The sequence below is a fragment of the Strongylocentrotus purpuratus genome, unplaced genomic scaffold (genome assembly GCF_000002235.5).
Source record: "Strongylocentrotus purpuratus isolate Spur 01 unplaced genomic scaffold, Spur_5.0 spur5_contig_821, whole genome shotgun sequence".
In the NCBI taxonomy this organism is placed as follows: Eukaryota; Metazoa; Echinodermata; class Echinoidea; order Camarodonta; family Strongylocentrotidae; genus Strongylocentrotus; species Strongylocentrotus purpuratus.
Window position 1 is genome coordinate 336,316 of NW_022145526.1, and position 24,733 is coordinate 361,048.

General features: G+C 37.4%; 1 protein-coding gene across 1 annotated transcript; it reads left to right on the forward strand.

The window, feature by feature from the left end:
- The first annotated feature begins 562 nt into the window (after positions 1 to 562).
- Positions 563 to 22,856, forward strand: LOC115917982 (L-gulonolactone oxidase-like). The gene is made up of 11 exons (XM_030981201.1): positions 563 to 696; positions 3,475 to 3,579; positions 4,857 to 4,982; positions 5,866 to 5,963; positions 14,813 to 14,903; positions 15,488 to 15,673; positions 16,485 to 16,672; positions 18,243 to 18,392; positions 19,315 to 19,476; positions 20,955 to 21,045; positions 21,993 to 22,856. The coding sequence occupies exons 2-11, from the start codon at positions 3,487 to 3,489 to the stop codon at positions 22,122 to 22,124; spliced, it is 1,317 nt and encodes a 438-aa protein (XP_030837061.1). The 5' UTR covers positions 563 to 696; positions 3,475 to 3,486; the 3' UTR covers positions 22,125 to 22,856.
- Positions 22,857 to 24,733: the final 1,877 nt, after the last annotated feature.

Consider the following 24,733-nt stretch of genomic DNA (forward strand, 5'->3'; position numbering starts at 1 on the left):
ATTTGATGGGCGAAACTATGTTTCATCATGTGATTACCTTTTGACCAATCGTAGAGAGCAAGATTCGTAGTATGGGTACTCAGATTTGGTTTAAACGGGGGTGAGCCGCTCAAGACTCGAAACCCCTACCTAACAGCACGTCAATTTTCACTTTTTCATTTTTTCCCCACCGAAGGCGAAGAAGAAAGAAGTAAATCAGGTACAGTCCCCCCCCCCCCCCCCGATTTTTCCGTAGAGATCAGTGGAATTCCCAGCTGGATGAGTTTCGCAATCATCTTATTTGGTTAGTCTTAATATAGGCGATATTTATTAAAGATGTTCAACTCGACTACAAAGTATTATTTTGTCTATCAATTATTTTAGTATTAGATGATCAAATGATCGGATATGAACTGGTCAGTTTTCTCTTTAGAGTTGGGAATGGGTATGGGGATGTTGGCACTTTTTGTGGACTCCAAGTTCATTTGTAAAAAAAGAAGAAGACAAAAGCATAAAGCATTCACTCAAGGCTAACTTACAGTAGATGTGCATTCGATGATTATTTAACGTGCACGCTCTGTACTGAAGCTGCTGGTACATGGTTTAGAAAACAACTTTTCTACTCGTGCCTACCAATTGATCGTGGTTCGGTTTTAGAATCACTTTACCTGCATCCGGATATCCCATTAAGACGTGCAAGAGCTTTAATATTTGAAAGTGAGTTTTGTTTAGCATTTTCCCGGTTTCCCAATGCTTTTTAAAATGTATTTATTTAGTCACATGCATGCCCGGTGCATTTGCGGTGGTCGGCACGGTACGGGGAGCTCAAGCCAAGGCTCCGGCTCCGCTGCCCTCCCCGCTGCCCGAGCTGTGACTGGATCTAGCCTGGCCTGGGTGCAGCTGGGAGACAGGGGCTCGTTCCTAGAAACCAACGACAAGACAGTCATAACTTTATCCGCCAACTACAAAGATGTCTGTGATCTTCCTAAACCGTTTCATGAAGAGCTTACTAGATTACTATCGGCGAGAAGAGGAGCCGAGACTACACTGACTTAGACCTAGCTTTAGTCGCAATACCACCAGATTATTACAAAAGTAATAGTCTATTAGATCTAGGGAAAATGCAATTATTTAAATGAATTAGTAATAAAAAAGATTGAAAATGATACCAAGAAATAAGAGATGCAATATGATTCCAAATTTGTGTAGATTAGACATTAGAAGTAGACCTTCTAGAGTCTACTTGTAAAATAGAATTGTGTTTCTTTACATGATCGGTGAATCATTTTTGTTCTGGAGATGGTTCCTCCCCTGATATTTTCATTTGATAGTTTATAAAAATACACCCTTAAATTATTCTTAGTAAAAATACAATGTTTTGAAAGTTTTTTCCAATGTCTCGGCATCAGTAAATTATTTAAATGACAAAACTTCAACATTCCAAAGGTTAAAACACATGTTTTAAACTATTCATTTTACAATGTACACATTTAAAGATAGAATTTATCTCGAAAGCAGCCAATATGGGTCTGAAAACTAAAGAATATGCTTCAAACTATGGCTTGCCTGCCATGGCAGATTACCCATCCCTTCGAGGATTTTACAATGTGGAAATAAAGGTGTATAATCAGTTTATTTAAGTGGGAAAATCCTTACATATAAACAATTTTATAAGATTATTAAAGGCAGGCTTTACTACTTCAGCTAGAAAGGATTAGACCACCCAGTGAGCCAGCGAGGTCAGTGTGACAGGTGGCTATCTCATTAACTCAGCTCTCATTTAACATAAGAAAAAGAGGATCATGGGGGACCAACAGGCACCGATTGGGAAAGTTTTCTATATATAGAGGGAGCAAGTAGCTACAAGTAGGACAGTGTGCCTTTAAATACAAAAAATGATAACTCACTGTTTAAGTGAATGTGTAGAAAAATCATAGTTGGAGGATTTATTGTCCTATTTTGCCAGCCATAGTCTACCCAATAAATGACATGTGATGGCGCTGCCCATCGACTAAAAAGTTATGACAGAGATACGACGGTGTCAGAGGCGTCACAACTACTTAGTCAGGATGTTGTCGTTGATCTTGGCAAAGAGGGCTTCGTGAAACATGTATTGGACATCTACATGTACATGTAACTCACTAACGCTGATTTAGTCAAGAAGTTAGACTTATGACAGTTTTTAGGAACGGGCCCCAGGCTGCAGGCTGGCCAGCAATCATTGCCATGACCATGGCATGATGTCTCATGGAGGAGGAGGAGGAGTTAATTGTGTGTTTTCGTCTGACTTCTAAAAGGGCTTACATTAAAGTACAGTCCCTGAGGGACTTTGTGATGAGGGGAAAAGAAAGAACCTTAAAAGGAAGTGAGAGAGGACTCGGAGGAGGAGACGTTGTTTCGATAATTGATAATTTGACGTACTACGCGAAGTCGTTATCAATCTTCCCAGACGTGTGTGGTGATGAAGCATTTCATTCACCTGCTATTATCCTTTGAACTATAATTGCCAGAACGCAAATTGCATAACTAAGTGCTCTTCTGGGGTGAAGATTTCTCATAAATGAAATGGATTTTTCAACTGATATAGTGTAGTATTTATAAATTAATTTTGCTACAATTGTGTCCCTGTTATTTATTTTTCACCTAATATAATTTCTATCATCTCATTTATTATTTTTGTTTATCGAAAAGTAAAGGTTTCGTTATTGATTTAAACCTTCTTTCCAACTAAAGCTTGGTGCCTGATACATGTACAACTTTAACAGGTACGTCACATTTTCAAGAAAATGGCTGCGCCCATGTTATGCTGAAAGGCATCACATCATGCAAAGAATATCTTCATTTATAATATATCTTGTACATTTTCGTAAGGAATATTGTACATCAAAGGGCAGGAATACATCTCATTTTTCAGAATACCTACACTTATTATTTGGGTTTAGGTTGCCTTTAAAGTTCAAAAGAAGTAGGACTTTTGGCTCCGAAAGAGGCAGCTTTTTGGTAATTTCTGTAGCCTAGACCCTATCTTATAAAAAAAATAAGAAAATAATTTATGGGTGCTAAAGCTAAAGTGAGCTTGTTTTGTCATGTGCCGCAATTTGAGAGTTCACATATTTTGTACATTGAAAGGCTGCATGATCGAGCAGCAAGCTTGTGCTCGTTTTTTGGTACCGAATTACCGCGTATTGCCAGTTACACTGCCGCTTCAAGTGCGATTTCTTGATTTTGAACGTATATCGTGCTAAAAATTCCTAATTCTTATTTTCAATTGTTGGCAGATATGCTATGTACATGTACGCAAGAGATAGGACTAGGAGACTGCAAACTTGCAATTGATATTAAAGTAACTTGCGTTTGACTAATTGGTTAAATGACAACTTTTTACCAGCCTAGGCACGGGACTTCCTTTGAACATTGGGCAATATACATGTATGTATGAACAATGAGGAGATGGAATGAAAAAGATCTGGCATTTTTTCTTCATTTACCATTCAGATTGAAACTACCATGGAGGGCTACATCTTTCGAAACTGGGCCGAGACATTCTTCTGCAAGCCTGAGCTCTACTTTGAACCACAGGACACAGCAGAACTTACCCAGGTCAGTTTATCCACTAAAACTAAAGAGTAATGAAGCATATCAAGCTTTATGCTTACACTATGAATATGACTGACAAAGAAAGCGGACAAAATATACAGTTCCTCAGGTAGATAAACGAACATCCCTTCACTGCTTTTGTGTAAAAAGGTGTAGAACAGGTGAATATGCATGTGACACCTGTTCTACACATTTTTGCACAATAGCAGTGAAGGGATGTTCATTTGTCTACCCGAGGAACTGTATATTTTGTCCGCTTTTTTGTCAGTCATGTTCATAGTGTTATACACTCTAGCCATCCTATCGTATGGAGCAGACTATGCAAAAGATAATGTGCATGCAATTCGCATTCTGACTATTGAAATACAATTATTCGCAACAGGTGGATGAAATAATTCATTTCAAGGCAGTTCACAAAGACACATGCAATAAATTTGTTTACATTACGGAAATGGAATCACCGCATGACTGAGCGTGCAAATTTGTAATTTGGTACAAAGGCACACCTGTTCAACTGCCTCTGTAAATTCAGAGTGCCGAGTCACGTGCATGTACATTGTAGTGATCCTTGGGGGTGTTTCATACAGACTATAACTTGGACTTACATGTAACTATGGCAGGTTATTTATGCCACTGGTTGCTCTCACCATTATGATCTTTAGATAATTTGTTTTCCTTCAATAATGAATTATCAAAATATGTAAATTCTGTAGTCTAGATTTGTGACCATGATTTGTTCATCCCTTGAGAGACCAATGCCAGTAAATGGTGAGAGCAAACAGTGGCATGAACAGCCTGCCATAGTTACTGGTAAGTCCAATTTAAAGTCAATCTTAGTCATTGTGAAGCTATCATTATCATGGAGAAAAGATGATCTATGAATAAAATGTTTGAAAGATGATTTAGCAGTCAATCAATAATAGTAAGTGCTTAATACTACGTTTTTATAATTAGTATGACCTTGGCCATTGGATTCAGTTGTAAATCTGCACATGATAGTGTACTTGCTCTGCTCCTTGGGTAGTATTCTGGCCAGGTGCCATTTTACAATAAATCAATAAATCAATCAAACTATCAAATCAAATCACATCAAACACAGCTCTTTCTCATTTTTACTACGTTTCTATAAAGCACTTTACATTATAATTATTGTTTACTTGGTCATTAGATTCAATTGTTAATCTGCACATGATAGTGCACACGTTCCGTTCCCTGGGGAGTATTCTGGTCAGGCACCATTTTACATCAAACATAGCTCTTTCTCATTTGTTTGTTTGTAGATTGTTGAGCGAGCACGCACAGAAGGCAAAAGGGTGAAGGTATGTGGCAGCAGGCATTCCCCTTCTGACATTGCATGTACGACTGGATACATGATCAACATGAAACACATCAACAAAGTTCTATCGGTAAGCAGCAAAGAAAGGTCCCTGTCAATTCTCTTGTATTCTCTCAAAATAAACAATTTGTGTTCTATAAATTCAAAATTTAGGCGGAAAAGGAAAGAAAAAAAATTAAAAAAAAAAAAAAAAAAAAAAAAAAAAAATCATCATACCATAATTAACGGTGTATAAACCGCCCTCGTGTATTAACCTCACCCCTCTTTTTTTGGCCGACTTTGTCGGCAGCAAGCCAGGTCCATAATAAATAAACCCACGCGGGAAGGCCTTTCATTTAACTGCGAGGTGCAGCTGAATGTGTAAGATCATTAATGTAAATTAAAAAACAGTAGAGGACCTAGGATAGAACCTTGTGGTACGCCGTGTAATAGAAGAAAAATTTGAGGAATCATTATTATAAACTACATATTGAGATCTATCGGAAAGATTACTTTCAAACCAAGATGACAGACAAATTTGATTGTTGTTCTAGTTTCCGAGTGGTGAGTCAACACATCCATTACTGAGCTGGGAGACATTGCCAGGCATAGCGCCAGGTGGAGGGGCATAAATCGAATCTTTAAAAAAAATGTGTATAAACCGCACCCCCGACTTTTAATTTTTTTCGGCTGCAAAAAGGTGCGGTTTATACACCGTTAATTATGGTAATTAGAGTCCCTGTCTGCTTATATTTTGAGGCCATCTTGAAAAATAGCTCGGCTGGAGGTCTTGGAAAACGTGCCGAGCAAACATTTTGAGAAAGAAAACCCCAAAGTTTTTTCATCAACCTTCAACAATGTTACCAAGTCACTTTAAGTATAATGTACTGCATATAATTCTATGTACATATGTATGGTATTTTTTAATTGCTTGGGTTTAAAAGAAATTGAATTGAATGACTTTTCTCCCACAGGTTGATGTTGATAAACATCAGATTCGAGTAGAAGCCGGTGTCCTACTGGAGAAGCTGAATACAGATATCCTTCCAAGATACGGACTTGCTCTTAGTCTGTAAGTATTATTTTAAATGTACAATCAGCAATTTTCACACTTATGAAATGTTTGTGAATTTTGCATGTGGTTGAGTCTTGCAATTAAGGTTCTATCTATCTATCTCCCAGTTCGGAGGTTGATTGCAACATCTCTCCATTTCACTCTATTTTCTGCCATTCTGGTGCACTCTTGCAGTTTTAGTCCAATCCAGTTCTTGATATTTTCTTCCCAGTTGATTCTGTGTTCATCATCATCATTAATTAAAGACGCATTGGATCATGAAAGTCTAAGAATTCCTCATGCAAGATATGTCCCACTGCTTCTTTGTATTCGGCATATCGCAAGCAAATGCTGATTTGTTCTTTCATTGAGACGTCTTTACTCTCATCCACAATGATTGTGGCCAATCCTGCAGAGTTCACCTCCTCCGCAATTTGTTCCCGAATTATTTCTGCTGTCACGTTCAGGAGCTCATTTTGAATTTCGGCGCTGAGATAAGTAGCTTAATGAGAGGCATCGCTTTGATTCTTTCACCAAAAGCAGGATTGGCATCAGCGATCAGAGAACACAGTTCTTAAACGTTCCCCCGATTAAGTGAGTCCACACTCTCGTTATTAACCCTCAATGCTATTCCCTGTCTTACGAGGAAAATGATTATTTTTGGAAATCTGGGTTGTGTATGCCCAGTTTTCCTTCACTACTCGCGAGTATTGTCTGGATATTTTGGAAGCAATGCTGCCTTCACTCAGACTTTAAAGGTAGTGCTGCCATCTCGAAAAAGAAGTCTTGTGGCTTTCACTTTTGCTGTGCTTCCTAAATTTCTCGGTAGCTTTCCTCCATTGATTTATCCCATTTCCAGTGAAATTGTGTTCTTTGTGACCGGATATTGACGGAAAAATCTGGCAAGAATAGCAGAAGGCAGCATCACTGATTACGTTGTACCATGCTTTGAGGGCGCTGCACTGTGGCGACCACCACTGTTTTTTTTATGTTCTCATCTTTTCGGTTTATTTTTCCTGATTTCGTCGTACTTTTGTCTGTTTTTCGCTATTGTCATCGTGTCATCATGCCTTCTACATGTGTTTCTTCATTACTGATCCGGATATTTTTAACAATTCTACTAATTTCACGGCTTTTTACGAATGTTCACTGTCAGGACCACGCCCAACATGCTCAAGGTTCCATTACTTACACGCGTACCGAACTGTTGAGCTACCGGCCCGCCCAGGCCCCGGGTAGCAAACCACGTGGTTTCGCCGATTTCCCGTGCGAAATTCTACCACGGAAAAGAGGAAAGAAAGGTGGGGTTCGACAGCGAGTGAGGAAACGAGGATTTAAACCACCGTTGCCTTCTATCGTTTTTGGTAATGTCAGATCCCTACCCAACAAAATTGACGAACTCCGTGCAAATATACGTTTTCTTCATGAGTATAGAGAATCGTGCCTTCTGTGCTTTACGGAAACATGGCTCCACGAGAATATCCCGGACAGCGCCATAGACATTGGAGATTACGAGATTATAAGAGGGGACAGAACTTCAGAATCAGGTAAATCCTGTGGAGGTGGTGTTTGTGTCTTTGTTAATCATAAGTGGTGCAATAACTGGACTGTGAGAGAGAAGTTTTGTACACCCGACTACGAACTACTAGTTGTTGGGCTTCGACCTTTTTACTTGCCGAGGGAGATTAACAGGATTTTCGTATTAGTTGCATACATTCCGCCACATGCTAATGTTGATATTGCCAGTCAATTCATCGCCTCAAAGGTCAATGAACTCGAGGCACTATCACTGGATTCAGCTAAGATTATTTTGGGTGACTTTAATCAATGCAAATTGGATGAGGTGCTTCCGACCTACAATCAATTTGTTCAACAGACTACTCGTAACGATGCCACCCTTGATTTATGTTACTGCAACATTCCGAACGCATTCACATCGAAGTCCTGTCCACAGTTGGGTAACTCCGACCACAACAACATTTTTCTCCTCCCGTCGTACCGACAGAAGCTGAAAAGCAGCAAACCGGTTGCCAGGAAACGGCGTGTGTGGAGCTCCGAAGCCATAGAGGAACTGCGTGCTAGCTTCGATTGCACAGATTGGGACACCTCCGTAGATTCAGCTGAGTCGATAGACGAAGCAGCTACAGTTATATCCGAGTACGTCAACTTCTGCGTTGAATCTTCGATTCCTCTTAAAGATGAAAAGTCATATCCAAACAACAAGCCATGGATTACTCAGGAACTGAAGGTGTTATTGAAACGGAAACGCGAAGCTTTTCTTTCAGGAGAGAAGTCATGTGTTAAGGAGATACAGAAAGAAATCAACCGGCAAGTCGCGAAAGCTAAAGTGCTGTATAAAAGAAAACTGGAAAGGAACTTTAATGAAAACAACTCACGAGCTGCATGGCAGCAAATGCAAACAATGACCGGTTATAAGGACACTAATAGGAGAGTAATGGTTTGTAAACAGGATTTTATTGATAGTCTTAGTGAATTCTATGCCCGATTCGATGTTCATGACTTTTCTACAGAGAATGATGTAATAATAGATAGGCTGTCAAATATTGTAATTGATTCAAATGAGGTAATTGTCTTTAGTGAACATGAAGTTCGAAATATATTTGCGAAGACAAATGTAAACAAAGCATCTGGTCCAGACCACATTTCTAATAAGGTTTTGAACATATGTAGTCAACAACTTGCCTATGTTTTTACACGTATTTACCAATTGATCATGAATGCTGGTAGGATCCCTTGTCTTTGGAAATCCTCGATTATTATTCCAGTTCCTAAGATGAAAAACCCTAGTGAACTGAATCAGTATAGACCAGTAGCCCTTACATGCAATCCTATGAAATGTTTTGAACGGTTATTGTTAAAACACCTTAGAAACCATCAGGTTAATATTTTCGACAAGACTCAATTTGCATATCAGAACAATAGAGGTGTAGAAGACGCAGTACTTGTTTTTTTACAGGGTCTGTATCAACATTTGGATACTCCTAGGTCTTACGTTAGGTCTGTGTTCATAGATTTCTCAAGTGCCTTTAATACGATTGTTCCTTACATACTGATAGATAAGCTACTTAATATGAATGTCAAACCATGTCTAGTTTAGGATTATCCATAATTTCCTTGTAGACAGACCACAATGGGTTAAGTGTAATAATCTGAACTCTATCATCAAATGTCTGAATCTAGGTGCTCCTCAAGGCTGTGTAATTTCACCAATTCTCTTCTCGCTCTATATTAGTGACTATACCATCACCAATAATAATTGTTCAATAATTAAGTACGCAGACGACACTGTGATAACTGGTTTCCTTCAAGGAGATTCCAGCCCATATGTTAGAGAAGTTGATCAATTTGTAAACTGGTGCGATCGGCACCATCTAGTTCTTAACGTAAAAAAGACCAAGGAAATGGTATTTGACTTTCGTCGTTCCTCTCAGCCTCTTGACTCGTTGGTTATCCATGATCAAAGCATTGAGCGAGTTTCTGAATATAAGTACTTGGGAACAACTGTTGATAATAAACTTAACTGGAATAGGAACACCCAAATCGTAGCAGGCAAGGCAAGTCAAAGGTTATACTTTCTAAGGAAACTAAAGGAATTTCATGTGGATAATAGGATTCTAGTTCTCTTCTACCAATCTCTTATACAGAGTATCCTGACATTCAATTTTTTGTGCACTTTTGGTAATCTTTCAAAACAAAATCGGAGAAAGTTAAGTTAAACCCAGGAAAATTGCCCAGCGGTTAGTTTATTCAGATCTTCCCCCTATCAGTACTGTGTATGAACAACGTATGTTACTTAAAGTTCACACAATAATGAATGACCCATCACATCCATTACATCATTTCTTTGGATTCAATCGCTCAGGTATTCGCCTACGCGTACCGAGGAGCAACCGCTGTCGTTACAGACAATCCTTTGTACCGAATGTCATTCATATGTTCAATGCTAATGTCAAGCGATGACCCTTTTGAAAGTCTCTTGCCAGCCAGTTAGCCAGTTATATATTTTTATTTTCCTTGTAACTCTAACACCTGCCAATTGACCCACCGTTCAATCTTGCCTCTGCTCTGTTTTTAAGCATAATTAGTACCATAAAGCCGGTTTTTTAAAATGTGCAACATAGTGGACCAGTTTCGCAGTGGGTTCGGGTTGGGTGCGTGGGTCTTTGTCGGGGTGCCTCCATTCACCGTTGGGAGTGGTTGTGTTTTGGTGGGCAGGGTGTGAGTTGCGTACGTTGGTTGTTGCTAGGTTGGGCGAGCTCTAATGTATTGCCAGCCTGGTAGCGTCTTTCGTGTGCAACTTGCATTCTGCCTGTTGGAATACGATTGTTCCTGGCGGGTGGGAGGAGTCATTCGTGTCCGCGCACTTCGCGGGGACCTGCGCATTCAACGTGGATACACTGCGAAACTGGTCTATTACCTCTCAGATAGACAGTTGTGTCGTGTATAACTCGTCCCCCTTCCTTTCCTTTTCTTTTCCCTCCCTCTATTTATACCCTCTTCTCTCCTTACATCCACCTCTTGTTCCTATCTTTCTCTCTCTCTCCCTCTATCTCTCTATCTCTCTATCTCTCCCCTCCCTCTCTGTCTCTTTCCCCTCTCCCCTCTCTCTCTTATTACTATTTTTGCTCCTCAGTCTCCTTACGACTTTTTTCTCACTTCTCAATCTTTGAATGTCGACTTCTTTCTGAAGTTTTCCCTATTACTATGTAATTTATACTTATGCTTTTTGTTAATGTCATGATCTCGTGTGAATTTATGTACATTATGTGACATATCAATTATTTTGTAACTACTTTGTATTATGTTTATGTGCTGCCAGTGGAGGCCAATTTTCTATGTTTTTGAATATGGACCAATAAATTATCTATCTATCTATCTATCTATCCAATCTTTGTTGAACGATCGATTTTTCTTACCTGTTTGAACTTGAGGGAATGACGCTAGGATTGGTTGTTTCGGTCCAGAATCCTTTGATCCTAAATCCAACAACCCATCATTACTCTCAACCTCACTTATCAGTTTCACATCACTTTTCGACGATCCAGCACTTGTTCTACTGGATGGACCCGGTTGCAGTGTTACTGATGATTCTCGCAGACCTCCCTCATTCAATTCCTCATGTTCCTCTCGAAATTCCTCCGATTTGCGTGATTTACTGTCACTAAATTCCGCTCCTGATTTAGCCTGACTCGTGAATCCAAATTTAAAAAGAGACATTTTTCATTGTAATAATAAAATAGTTATCAGAGCAGTGTAGGTAATCTAGCGTAGTCAATAATGGTGGCCAATCATAAATCCTAATTAATGTACTGTGTATCTATAGATACTGCACTGTACACATTGAAAAATATACATTTATACAACTTCAACTTACGCGCATATAGTCAAAACAATAAACGCATTATATTTGTCCCGAGCTTGACCTCATGCGCGACGACCTTAGTCGGCAGATTCATCTACACAGGCTATTATGTTTACTTTTGGAATGTTTCAGTTATCAGAAATTCTGAAAAAAATGGCTGCTTAATATGATATAGGTTAAATGAAGTTGAAGGCATAATAAAATAAAGTTATGAAGAATGTGTGAAGTAAATAGTATAAGGCTTTTGTTTTCATAATAACAAAATTTTAACTGATCTGTGAATTTTTGGGGGGCATGTGCTCCCCCCCCCCCCCCCCCCCCCCCGGGCTACGTGCCTGCATAGGAGAGGTCTCTCATGGGGAATTCAATACCGTTCGGGTGTTTACCCAATAACAGGTGTTGGCAATTACCAAGATTAGTCTTAAGTTCCATGAAAAATAGGCCTTATATAATGCTTAGCATTTCCCCATCCATTTCCCCACATTGTATAGTAATTTTCTCACTAAAGGTTCATAATTATCATTGCATCATGAGCTAAATCTGGGATTTTGTTTTAGAATCTGAGACAAAGTTACCCAATCCCTTTAAAGTCGGCAATTTCACCTGTTATGAGGGGTTACTGACTTTCACACCGTGATGACACTCTATATTTCTTCTCTCCAGCATCCTCCACCTGCCATGCCATGCCATGAAATAAATAAAAACACAACTATGTTTTTTTTTTACACTTTGTGAAAGTTCATGTCACAAAAGGTTCTCCATCTGGGCAGGTCCAAGCTATTGTCCCCTTTGGGGGTCAAATTTTATCTTTATATATATTCAAGAAACTATACATCATTTTAAAGCTGAAACTATGAATTTTATAAATCTGATAAAAAAAATTAAAAATTATCAAAATACGAAGAATGCCAAGGTCACGAACTTTGATTTGTGTTAATTAGCGTGACGTACGGGACATTACATTTTTATTTTTGTATCTCATTTGAATTATTTTTTCAAAATTAAATATTTTAGGACATGTAGACCATCATACTAGAAAATAGGAAAAAAATATAAAAACTTTCAAAATTAATTAATTATGCAAATGAGGTAGGTTCCAAAGTGTGATGTCCCGTACGTCACAATTTGACATTAATTTGTTTAATTTTAATTATGAAAATAATTTTTTTTTTAAAAGATATTCTAGGAAGTTCTAATTTAGATGAATACCTAACAAAAAATAGGTTTAACAAAAATTACGAAAATTCTGTGTTGATTACATAATCAAATTAAGAAATGTGACGTACGGGACAAGTGTGTGACGTACGGGACAACCCCATATAAAACCAATGCAAGATGTGAAAAAAGGAAATGACCAAAAGGAGAATATATATGTGTTAGGAAACTTGTTGTATACAGGGATATATGAACATTCCAACTGGTTCCCTTCTAGGAATTTACTTGTACTGTTGTTGTTGTTATTGTTTTAGTCTTAAAGGCATGTGTCATTCAATTATGAATATTTATTGATGTAATTAGTCTTCAAGCCAGACCCCTGGTATTATCAACTTTGGTATTTTGCCAGTTGATGTCCCCAACATTGGCAGGATGCTAAATATGTAAATCATAATAGTACAGTCATGTACATGTTATGGAGCCAGCTCAGGAATTTTGATCTCCTAAAAACTAAATCATAACTTTTAAGGAAGGACAGCCTCTCTCACTCTCACCCACTTAGAATTTTTATCACTTTTACACCCATGCATTTTTGTTGAATTGTGGAAAAGGTCACACAAACCTTTAGGGTTTTAATTTATTATATCTGGTGGTGTTAATAAGATGTCTTTAATCAATACAAAATACATTCAAGATTTATATTTCTGTATCCATCTTTCACAAACATGTACATTAATGTACCGGTACATTAAAATTCTTGAATATATGACAGCAACATATACATGTACATGTTCTAATCTGTGATAAAAAGATTCCTTCAAAATTCTATGATATTACTATCAAGTAATTCAAACAAGCTATGAAGAAAAGATTTCATATTTGTAATGTACTGTATCTTTGTTCACAAAATATGATGTGCCGAGTGTGCCCCTGTCTTTCAAACAAGTTTTAATGAAAGTTTTCAAGTTCAAGTTCATCTTCTTCATTAATTATTATTTTAAAACATTTACATGTACATGTAGCACTGTTGAATGGAATGGATGAAAGAAATGAGAAAAGAAGCATGACTGCACATAATAGAAGGGTAAATGGAATAAAAAATGGTAATATAGTGTGTGTGTATGAATGTAATTTAATTTGTTTTCTTTATTAATATTTGTATTGATTTACCTTATAAATTAACACAGAGGATATTGAGTGATGGTCAGAGGATCTAATTGGGTTCTAAAACACTCTAATTGTCACTGATTTAAGTTAAAATTGTTCATATTTAACAAATTTTGACGAAAATTCTTCATTTCAATGCATTTTCCCATAGGGAAAAGTTGTCCCGTACGTCACGTGTCCAGTACGTCACATACACACATTTATGTTTTGGTATATTACATAACAACGGAAGGTCAGAAAAATATGGTTATAGTTGTGATCAATGCTTGATTCCATAATGAATTAAGATATCACTACCATAAATCTCATAACTTAATAAATTCAGAGAATTTATACGACGAACTGATTTTTGAAAAAGTCAGAAATTCTCTGGTCCCGTACGTCACGCAGCACATTAATTACATTAAAAATTAATTTATGAATTGGTCAGAACTAAAACTTTCCACAAATGAACTAGCCCATAATAGCCACAGACTCATACCAAAAGATAGCCATATAAATAATTTCATCCATTGTTATTTCTTGTTTAAAGTCTCTGAATGTCCCGTACGTCACAATCCAAATAGCTTGGACCTGCCCATCTACAGTACCCCTTTCATGTTGAGGTGTCATGGTCTAGTGGATATCACCGGACTGTGGATCTCATGATTTGCGGTTTGAGTCCTGCCGCGGCACTAAATCCCTTCGGCAATACATCAATCTGCATTCGCCACACTCGACCCAAGTGAAGTAAATGGGTGCCTGGCAGAATTAATCCTTGAAATGCTAGAGTGCCATAAATTGTTTTGATTTTGAAGTTCAAATTAATTAAAAAATAAAATAAATAAATAATAAAATAGATGAGGTGATGTTCTCCTTACACCAGGGGGGTGTTTCACAGAACTTGTCATCAGTGACAAATGACAATTTTTGTTAAAAGCTACTGAAATCCTTGCCTCTGATTGGTTATCAGCAGATTTGTCACTGGTATTTTTCATCTGTCATTGAAAAAAAGGCTTTGTGAAACGGGTCCCAGATGTGACGTTCAAAACACTTGGTGAGGTACTAAACGATCTACCAAGAATCAACATAGATTTAGAGGAAGACACATAAATTACCTTTCCCATTTCTTGCTCTAAGAGTTCTTATTTTCTTTCTTTTTTCTTTTGCCTGCATCCCACAGACTTGGAGCTATCTCTGAGCAAACTATAGCTGGCGCTATTTCAACCGGTACCCACGGGACGGGATACGATCACGGTATCATGGCAACAACGGTAAACAATGAGGAAACCACTTACAGATTTCCGGGCACAATTGATTTCCAGAATCATATAAATCCCCTGGATTATTGAATTATGTACTGTAGTGTACTGTAGTGTACTGTAGCAGTATATTGAATTGTATATTGTTTAGATTTGTATTGAATGGTGTGGTGATAATGTCATTCATTGTAAGATTATTATTACAAGGAGTAAGGTGTGCATGTGTTTTTTTAGGGGGGATAGGAAAATGTTATAGACTTTATCTTATTGTGAAATTATACTTTTGCTTTTGATGACAACAGAAGAAAATTACAGCTATGTCAACAGTTTTCCTTTGCCTAAAGGCCTGGTGTTATGCTCACCATTTGATTAGAATGTTGGAGAGGGAAACAAATATGAAAATGAGGCACGATTCCTTTATCAAGTAAGAGTGTATCTTTACAAAATTCTTTGAAGCAAAGTAAATTGTTGTAGAAGTTAGGTAACTCTTTGTATGTCATTTCCTGATGTAATTGATTCAAACCTACTTCAGTATTAATGAAAGGTCCCTTCAAGCTGTCTTAGAAGTAATACACCTCATTTTCTACTTCTGTTAGATTGTCAGTTTGGAGCTGTTGACCGGAAGCGGAGAAGTCCTGCCTTGTTCAGACTCTGAGAACCCAGACGTTTTCAACGCTGCATTATGCGGGTTAGGAGCACTTGGTATTATTCTCACAGTAACTATCCAGTGTGAACCAGCCTTCAGGCTTCATGAGATTCAGACTTCTACCACATTGGATGATGTAAGTTACGATGATGGTGATGCTGATGGTGATATGTTGGTAGTAATATGATGATGACGGTGACGATGACGGTTAGACCTAAACAACATGGTGAGGAGGATGATGATGGTATTGGTGATCATGATGGCTATGATGGTGATTTAATGATATGGATAATGATAGTGGTGGTGATGATGCTGATTGTTATAGCGATTATTAAGAATGCTGATGATAATGTTCCTGATGATTATGGGGATAAGGGAAATTGAGGTGGAGGATTTTGATGATGATGATGAAAATGGTAATCGTGATGGTGATGACAGCTATGATGATGATGCCCTTAGTGAGGATAATGTTGAATGAGGAGAGGAAGTGGGAATTTTCAAGATTATAATCTTGAATCTGAGTAGAAAAATATATAGAAATGTTTCCTTATTGGTTTTACCATTTGTGACATGTAAAATACAAGAATACAGTAGGCTTGCATATGCACCATGTGAGAGAGAGGGAAGATTGAGCGTTATGAGCCACTCCCGCCACCCATCCTTTCCAAGCGCTATAGTTCTCCTTAGAACTATAAGCTAAGAAAGATAACCAACAGTCTTTTTCAAGACTACACCAACAGTCCTTTTCAGGACTACACACCCTCAAAAAAGATTACAGAGAGTCCTTTTCAGGACTCCTCAATCCTCCCTCTCTCTCTCTCACATGGTGCATCCGCAAGCCTACTGTATATCTACATCACCATGCAAGCAGATACTTACAAGCAGCATCTAAAATACAAGTAGTATTGATAATCAGTGATGTTTTTTCTGACATTTCCTTTAAACAGGTCCTAGATAATTTGGATTCCAATGTGGAGAGCTGTGAGCATTTCCGTTTTATGTGGTATCCCCACACAGATATGGTCATGGTGTCAAAGGTCAACCGAACCGAGAAGAGAATCACAGAAAGGACATCGTCATGGTTTTGGGACAAGTTCGTGGGTTACTACGCTCTTGAGTTCTCATTTTGGGTCAGGTAATTTACTAAAAGTTATGATTCTTTTTCTAGTTCCTATATATCTATAGTTTACGGCATTCATGTTGTCCCACAGATCTTAGGCATCATTCCAATTAAAGCCTGATGCTCGAAAAGAAGTTAATCTGAGGTGTAAGTTTTCAGATCAGATGGAGTTTTTGATTTATGTTTAATCAAAATCCTAATTTTCTTAACTTTCTGAAGCCTTTAGTAGAAGATCTCATTGTGGCATTTTATATTACAAGATGAAGACAAAGTCATTGTGTGCACAAAGCAATCCTTTCATCAATTGGTGGCAAATGATTGACCTAGCAGACGCGAAGAAAGCATCCAAAGAAAAAATCCAGAAGCTAAATATTTCCACTTCAAAACAAAATGATTCACATTTTTATGTCATTCATAACACAAAGGTCACCGGGCATGTTAAAATGAACCGGTAATATTGTTGAAGGTTGATGAAAAAAACTGCCTAATTTTTGTATGAAATGTTACTTATTATATTTCTGCTACTGTACTGATCCTCTAACATGCAAAAAATCCTGAAATAATTCTCAAACCACAAAGATATTTATGTTTTTCTTTAAAGGCGTCAATGTGTAACTCCCTCTGACAGTAAATTCTCCCAACCAATTTTTTGAATTATCCCAACCGTTTTCCATGAAAATGACATAAAACAGGCCTTTTAAAATCTTCAACACTTACATGTTTGGAATGGTATAAAGAGCCAATTCATTGCTTTGTGACAATTTACATTCACCTAAAATTTAACTTCATTATAATAATATACCTGGGAGAATTTAGGAATCGATCAGATCGGTTTTTCCCAATTGTTATTATCATTATCAATAATAATGGTCTGTTTTCACTCAAAATTTCAGATTATCTTTAATTGTACATCTAGGATTGAAGTCATTGCCTTTGCACCATTTTCTCTCATCTGAACAATGTTACCATGTCCCTTTAAGGAATCATGGGTACACACAGTTATTTTTTGTGTGTGTACACCTTCACAAAAGTGCCTCATGTTATTCATTAGGGACATTTAGATTTACACGACGAGAGCGTGGACTGCCACGTCTGACATTGTGTTAAGGCACTGGGCTGTGCCCGGCAGTGCCTTAAAAGGACGTCACATTACCTTAAAAGGATGTCACACGTGGCGGTCCACGTTCTCGTCGTGTAAATCTAAAAGTCCCAATTCACTCATATTCTGCAGCAGGTGCTTTTGTTGGTGGTGGTGGTGGTGGTTGTTATTTTACCCGACTGCCAAGAAAGCATAAATGCTTGTAAGTAAGCAACCAGACGGCGGACGGCTTTAGGTCCTCTCTGAGGGACCTGGTAAGGTGGATTAATGCCTTACCAAAGGGCACTAGCGCATCGCCTTGGTTTCGAACCCGGGTCACCAGATTACTGCTCTACCGACTGAGCTATCGCGCTTCCTCTGTTTGTTCTTTTGTTGATGGTTTTCACTGCATCGTGTCCACACAGGGCTATATTGATCTTGATCATGCCAATAAAGATGATTCATTTCTTTCTTTTTCATTCATTTCTTTTTTTCTCTCCATTTCAGTGAGTTCGTACCTTCTCTTGTTCCATGGATCAACAGATTATATTTCTTAATCTTCGCATCGCTACCGAAAGAAAGGGTTGACATCGGTCACAAGGTATTCAACTTTGATTGTCTCTTCAAGCAACACGTGACAGAATGGGCTATTCCAAGGTAATCTTTTTGATCGTTCAGTTTTCTATTTGTAAATTGGCAACACCAATATTTTTTTTTATATCCTGCATTGAAAAAATTTGGTTTTTGATTGGTTGAGAGCTCGTCACTTGACAAGAATTATTTCAAACACTAATTGTCTCTTCATGCAACACGTGACAGATTGGGCTATTCCAAGATAATATTTTTGATCGTTCAGTTTTCCATTTGTAACTTGGCAACACCGATATTTTAAAAAAAATATCCTGCATAAAAAATGTATTGGTTTTTGATTGGTTGAGAGCTCGTCACGTGCCAAGAATTATTTCAACTATTTTAAGGTTGCTCTGAAAAAGTACCATTTGGGAGTACTATTTGGGAGTAGAAGTACTATATGAGAGTACTATTTGGGAGTTGAAATTTTTTGTGGATTAAAAAAAAAAAATTATTGAGTGATTAATCAATTTATTGGTTCATTTATGGATTAATTGAATAATTGAGTTATTGATTGAATTATTTATTTTCCAATTTATGTATTCCCAATGTTAAATTTGTTAGTTTCTTTTTGTTTTTTTGAGGGGAGGGACTGTTTCTTCAAAGCATGTGATTGACTGGGGAATGAATTGGCAAGACTGATAGTCTTCTTTGGATTGTATGTAAACGAATTTGAATGCCCGTTTAAAGGTACTATGTCCCATTTGCAGCCAACATCAAATTCTGTAGAACTTTGCAGGAATTATGACTATGTTACGTATGTCCTATCTGTGAAATTTAAACATTAGCAGTGTCCTAGTATTCAAATTATGCAAGGAAACCTGTTTACTTTCTAAATGGTTTGGTATTCAGAAAAGACAAACATAATACTCATTTGTTGTTTGTCTGCTGTCTGCGAGTAAATAATCAGTCTAGTTTATCCTTGTCTTCTCTCTTGATTGCACCCCAGAAACAAGACGGGGGAGGTTCTTAGAGAGCTGAGGCATCACGTCGATACTGGACGATTCTACGCTCACTTGCCGACAGAGGTCCGATTCACCAAGGCGGATGACATCATGCTTAGCCCGGCCAGTGGAAGAGAGACCTGCTACATCAACATCATTCATTTTAGGTATGCAGTGTATTGAAACAATTAATTTTTTTGGGGGGGATCCACAAACTACAAGCACTGCTTTTTAGTGGATAATAATAATAATACACAATATTTATTAGGCGCTTAATACTGGTGTCTCTAAGCGCACCATAGTCTGACTAAAAAATTATTTACTAAAACTTATAATAAACACACAACTTATACATCTGTTCTTTATTCAATAAATCATGCATATATAATAATAAAAACAAGAGTGAGATCAAACATACATGAGGTCAAACATAGGATCAAACATAAGATCAAACAAACAACAAATAAGAGGGTGTGCACCTCCTTTGACCGACTCACAACTGCATAATATCATTCATGAATTCAAAAGGTGGATCCCCCCATTTTCTGAATTTCTTGTAATAATTTTATTACCGGTATGTGTAAAGTGTATTTGTATAGTTACCAAGAAAAAATGAATATATACTTAATACTCTGTAATAATATCTGTAATAATAATTTTAGTGCTTATATAGCGCCTAACACTTACTTTATCAGAAGTCTCTAAGCGCTCTACAATAATGCAGCATATGATGGCTTTAGTAGTGCAGCTGTTACGCGCTGCCTTTGTCTATCTTTCTGTTGGAAATGAAATAAAAACGAATTGAATTGAACCCTTTTGCAACTATCATTCCACATTATGTGGTTTGGCTCAATAACTTCTGATTCATAGCCCTAACAAATATGCCACATATTCAAGAAGAAAGGGCAAACAATTCTGCACACACAACATCCATTTTAGTTTCATGACTATGCTGTGTTTTGACGCTAGGTATTTTAAAAAGGAAAATAAACTTTACAATCCTTAATTTGGCAACACGTTGAGAGATTCAAATCAATGTTTTTCTATCAAAATTGGCAATTTTTCCAACATTTCAACAACTTTCTTGTTAATGCTTAATGTTATCAGAGATTACACATAAAGGTATTGTTGTTTGAGCAATGTAGCTATACAAGAGAAATATTATTGTAGCCAATTTGAGGAACAATATGTGATTAATTTAGCCCTAAATATAATCTTGGAAGGGTTAAGCCAATTGATCATCCTTCTCAAATGAAGATTGTTGGGTCAATCATGTTTGTGGGTTCGGGGGTGGATATGAAGGCCGATCCGAGCCTTGAGTTTTAGGGCAAGACCTTGGCACCAAAGAGTCTTGGGTTTGGATTTTACTGCTTGCCTGAGCTTTGCATGATGAATGGTTGATCTCGGCCTCTTTACATGATCTGCCGTTTTCGTATCGCGAAATGTCGTGTAACGCAACCACTCGACTGGACGCGATGATCAGATGATTCGAAGCAAGCCAGTTGAGGCACTCTTTCAGATTTAGCATTTGAGGAATGTAAAAGAAAATCCTTGCCAATTTCAAGTCAAATTCTATGTGTGCAAAAATAGAGCTCCCATCCTACATGCATGTGTAACCTTTCTTTTTGTCTTCTTTTGTTATCAGACCTTATGGAAGAACAACATGGAACAAGAAATACTGGGCTGTGTATGAGGACATTGTAATAAGGGCAGGGGGTCGACCACATTGGGCTAAGGTAAGAACAAGAAATAATATCAAGGGTTCAGTGACACAAAGACGTAACTTTATATTTTGCCAAAATGAGTATTTGATATCAAAATATTCTGAAAAATGTGGGCTTTCCATGAAACACAAAGACTCATCTCCACCTAACACCCCATTGAAGTCGATGGCTAGTGGAACATAGACTTAATACTCCTTAAGGCCCAAGTGCTCAGTGTCACATAAACCATTTTTTCTCAAAATGGAGTTACGTCTTTGTGTCACTTACCCCTCGTTATATATAAATATTAATTCATTTGAGGGGTCCAGTTAAAAATGTTGCCCAAGGTGTTCTTAAGACTGTACTGTGCCCTGAGACGAAGTAGAGGGGCAAAGTGCAGTATTGAGATTTTCGAGGAACTATAGTTTTAACCGTAAATATTTTTTTATATACCGGTACTTTATCCGGCGTGTCGACACTCAAGAAGAAATTTTAACCCAAAATGGCTTTCAAAATGTGCATTTGTAGGAATATGTACTTGTTTAAGAGTATTGCAGGTGTATCACAGCGCGTATCCATTGTAAACTGCATGTGGAACCCTTGCGTCCTAGCATTGTACATGCAGTTCATTTCAGACCCTTTGAAAGATGTTATGACTGATGAGGGATTGTACTTTTCTCAAGTTAGAAAAAATATATTCTGGGGCTAACGCTGGCATAATATAAAAACAAGTCAAGTTAGAAACTGAATCACGACTTTCAGATGGTGACGTTAAAGGTTGGTCCCAGATGTAAATGACTAGTACAGTCCAACATAAGCCCTATAAAATTTATGAAATATTACATGTAAACGTCTTCAAATTGCTTTATTAGATCATCTGTGCACATACACAACCTCTCCGGACACTCGGGTATACATGTATATATAAACAATATTTAGATGATCAGCATGTATGTTCTTTTTTATTTATTTTATTGCAGGAACATCCTATGAGAAACAAGGATTTATCAGAGCTCTATCCAAGATGGTCCAAGTTCTGTGGTCTACGGAAGAAGTTGGACCCTTTCGGCATGTTCCTCAACACGTATCTGGAGCGGATCTTATCAGACTAATATGGTTGTGAATTATATGAAGCAGGGTTGTCCATAAACAAACAACTAATGAACATATGAACCTGGAACTTGGAAGGACTATGAAGAACAAGGATTTATCAGAACGCTTCCAAAGATGGTCTGCAAAAGAGGTTTGGTCCTTGCGGCATGTTCCTCAACACATATCTGGACAGGGTCCTCTCAGACTCATATGATTGTGAGTTATATAAAGCAGGGTACTGTATAAGCTGTTATTTTCCCGAGGGTTTTATTTTCGCGAATGGGGTCTGCTCGCTATTCATATGGACCGGTATTTATAAAAAACGCCATTTATTTATCATGGATAGCGGTCCTTATGATTAGTGGTCCTTATGAATGACTGTCCTTTATGAATAGCGAGGTAAATTGTCTATGGTTTCCTCGATATTTATAAGGGCCGATATTCATATACTGGTAGCTTTAAAGGATCACTATTTATTTTGTCATGCGTTATAGATACGGTCCTCATGAATAATGGTCCTCAGGAATAGCGAGCTTCAACCGTTTGAATGATATACATAAGCACTGGATTTGGTCGTTGGAGTAACCCAAATAAACCTCTTAAAAAGTTTGGAAAATTCAAGTTTAGTTGATTATATCTCTCTCGTTATGGCACAATCATCCCTATGTTAAAGGTACTATGTCCCATTTGCAGGCCAAAAAAATGAAAAGGTTAAATTCCAACGGCATTTGAAAGATAATACCAATTTAGAACTTCCCTAAACAAGTTGGGGCTTGAAAATGTCTTCAAGTGGGAAAATAACGACTATTAGTTGTCAGATCGACTTAGGAGCTATAGGGCCAATAAGTAATAGTCTTGATTTTCAGACCATTGTACCGAATGGTCATACGTTTTATGCTGCGCAAAGATTCAATCAGTTTAATTTTGGCCATCACAAGAAGTGGGTTATTGATGTAGACAAATGCTCCTGTACCTTATAGCTCATTATAATTATGTATGTTATTACTAAAGAAGAAAAAAAGCAAGTCAGTCACTCAATAGTGTCTGACAGTGAAGTCTAGCAAGTAAATGGGTTTCCTTGCATAATTTGAATATTAGGACACTGCTAACGTTCAGATTTCACGAATAGGACATACATAACATATTCATATTTCCTGCAAAGTTCTACAGAATTTGAGGTTGGCTGCAAAAGGGACATAGTACCTTTAAGTATCATTAGAAAGTGTCTTTATTCTTCCTCACAATGATACCCCAATTGTTGTGACTTTTCAGTCATGGAACGTGCATCACATCAAATTAAGGGGCAAGGTCAGAAGTTAACATTTGCCATACTGCCTGATGATACTAAACAAAGCAATAATTATTCCATGGCAAGAAAGATAAAATCGATCAAATTCCAATGTCCAAACTATTTTGAGGGATTTATATTTGTACGTTAAATTGTTAAAATGGAGATTACCTGCACCTTGTTTTGTTTTTGTTTTTTTTGAAATCTCATTTCCAATATTTACAATATATGTAAAAATATTGACAATACATCCTCTATATTTATTTTTGTTGAAATAGCATAATATGCCATTATTTTACGTGGGAAAAGGAAGTTAGTCATTTGTTTGACTTTGCACAGTATTGTCGATTAAGAATATGAAACAAACTTATATTATGGTAATAACAAAAACAAATAACTTTTCTTTACCAAATCTCATGCTCTCAAGGTTACGTTATCCTTATTTTGTTTTCATTATTCATTATTCAAGGAAACGATTTATTAAACCAGTATCTTGTATTCCCTGTATTATGTTAAAACACCTTGAAAATCATCTTTGAGGATGAGGCCGGATGAGCAAGTTTATGGTAGAAATCATCATGAAGGTAAAAATGTAAGTAATGACCCTCAGGGTTTGTCTTCAGGTCGGTGAGACAAGGCAGAAGATATAGAAATTTGGCTAGGTCACATGATGCTGGTACATTTCAATCCTGAATACACGTCTTCTCTATCCCTTGAGATTGTATTATTTGTTTGTCTGTTTTACCTGACTGCTAAGAAAGCAAGTGTATACTTGTAATTAAGCGACCAGGAGACCGACGGCTTTAGGTCCTCTCCAAAGGACTTGGTAATAAGAATTAATGCCTTACCAAAGGGTACTAGCGCGTCGACTTGGTTTCAAACAGGGGACCTCCTGCTTAAAGGGATCGGTTAACAATGTTAAATCTGAGATGCACGGCCCTAGGTGTTATCAGTGTCTGTGATATGGTGTTATATTGAAGCCCTAACAAAAATTGCGCTTCAAAATGATCAAGAAGTGCCTCAAAAAAGTAAAAGCCTTTGAGTGACTTGTTTTCCCCAATCGATTTTAGTGTTATGAAAACCGTTTGGCAAACTGTTTTCAAAATTGTAATTCCAATCATAAATATCTTGATAATCAGACAGGCGATCGGCTTGTAAAAGTCATGGGGTTCCTGACTGACCTAAATGTTTATAATTATCATTGCAGCATGAGCTAAATCAAGGATTTTTTTAAAGGATCTAAAGACAAAGTTACTGGATCCCTTTAAAAGACCACTGCTCTCCCACTACTGCCATTCATGACAAGCAAACACAAACAGAAGAAGACTTACAAAAATGGAG

Excerpts from the sequence above, each read along its gene's own strand:
- LOC115917982 (XM_030981201.1), top strand. The coding sequence starts at position 3,487 with ATGGAGGGCTACATCTTTCGAAACTGGGCCGAGACATTCTTCTGCAAG. Across the intron at positions 15,674-16,484 it reads CTTCTACCACATTGGATGAT|GTCCTAGATAATTTGGATTC; the intron begins GTAAGTTACGAT and ends TCCTTTAAACAG. Across the intron at positions 16,673-18,242 it reads GAGTTCTCATTTTGGGTCAG|TGAGTTCGTACCTTCTCTTG; the intron begins GTAATTTACTAA and ends TCTCCATTTCAG.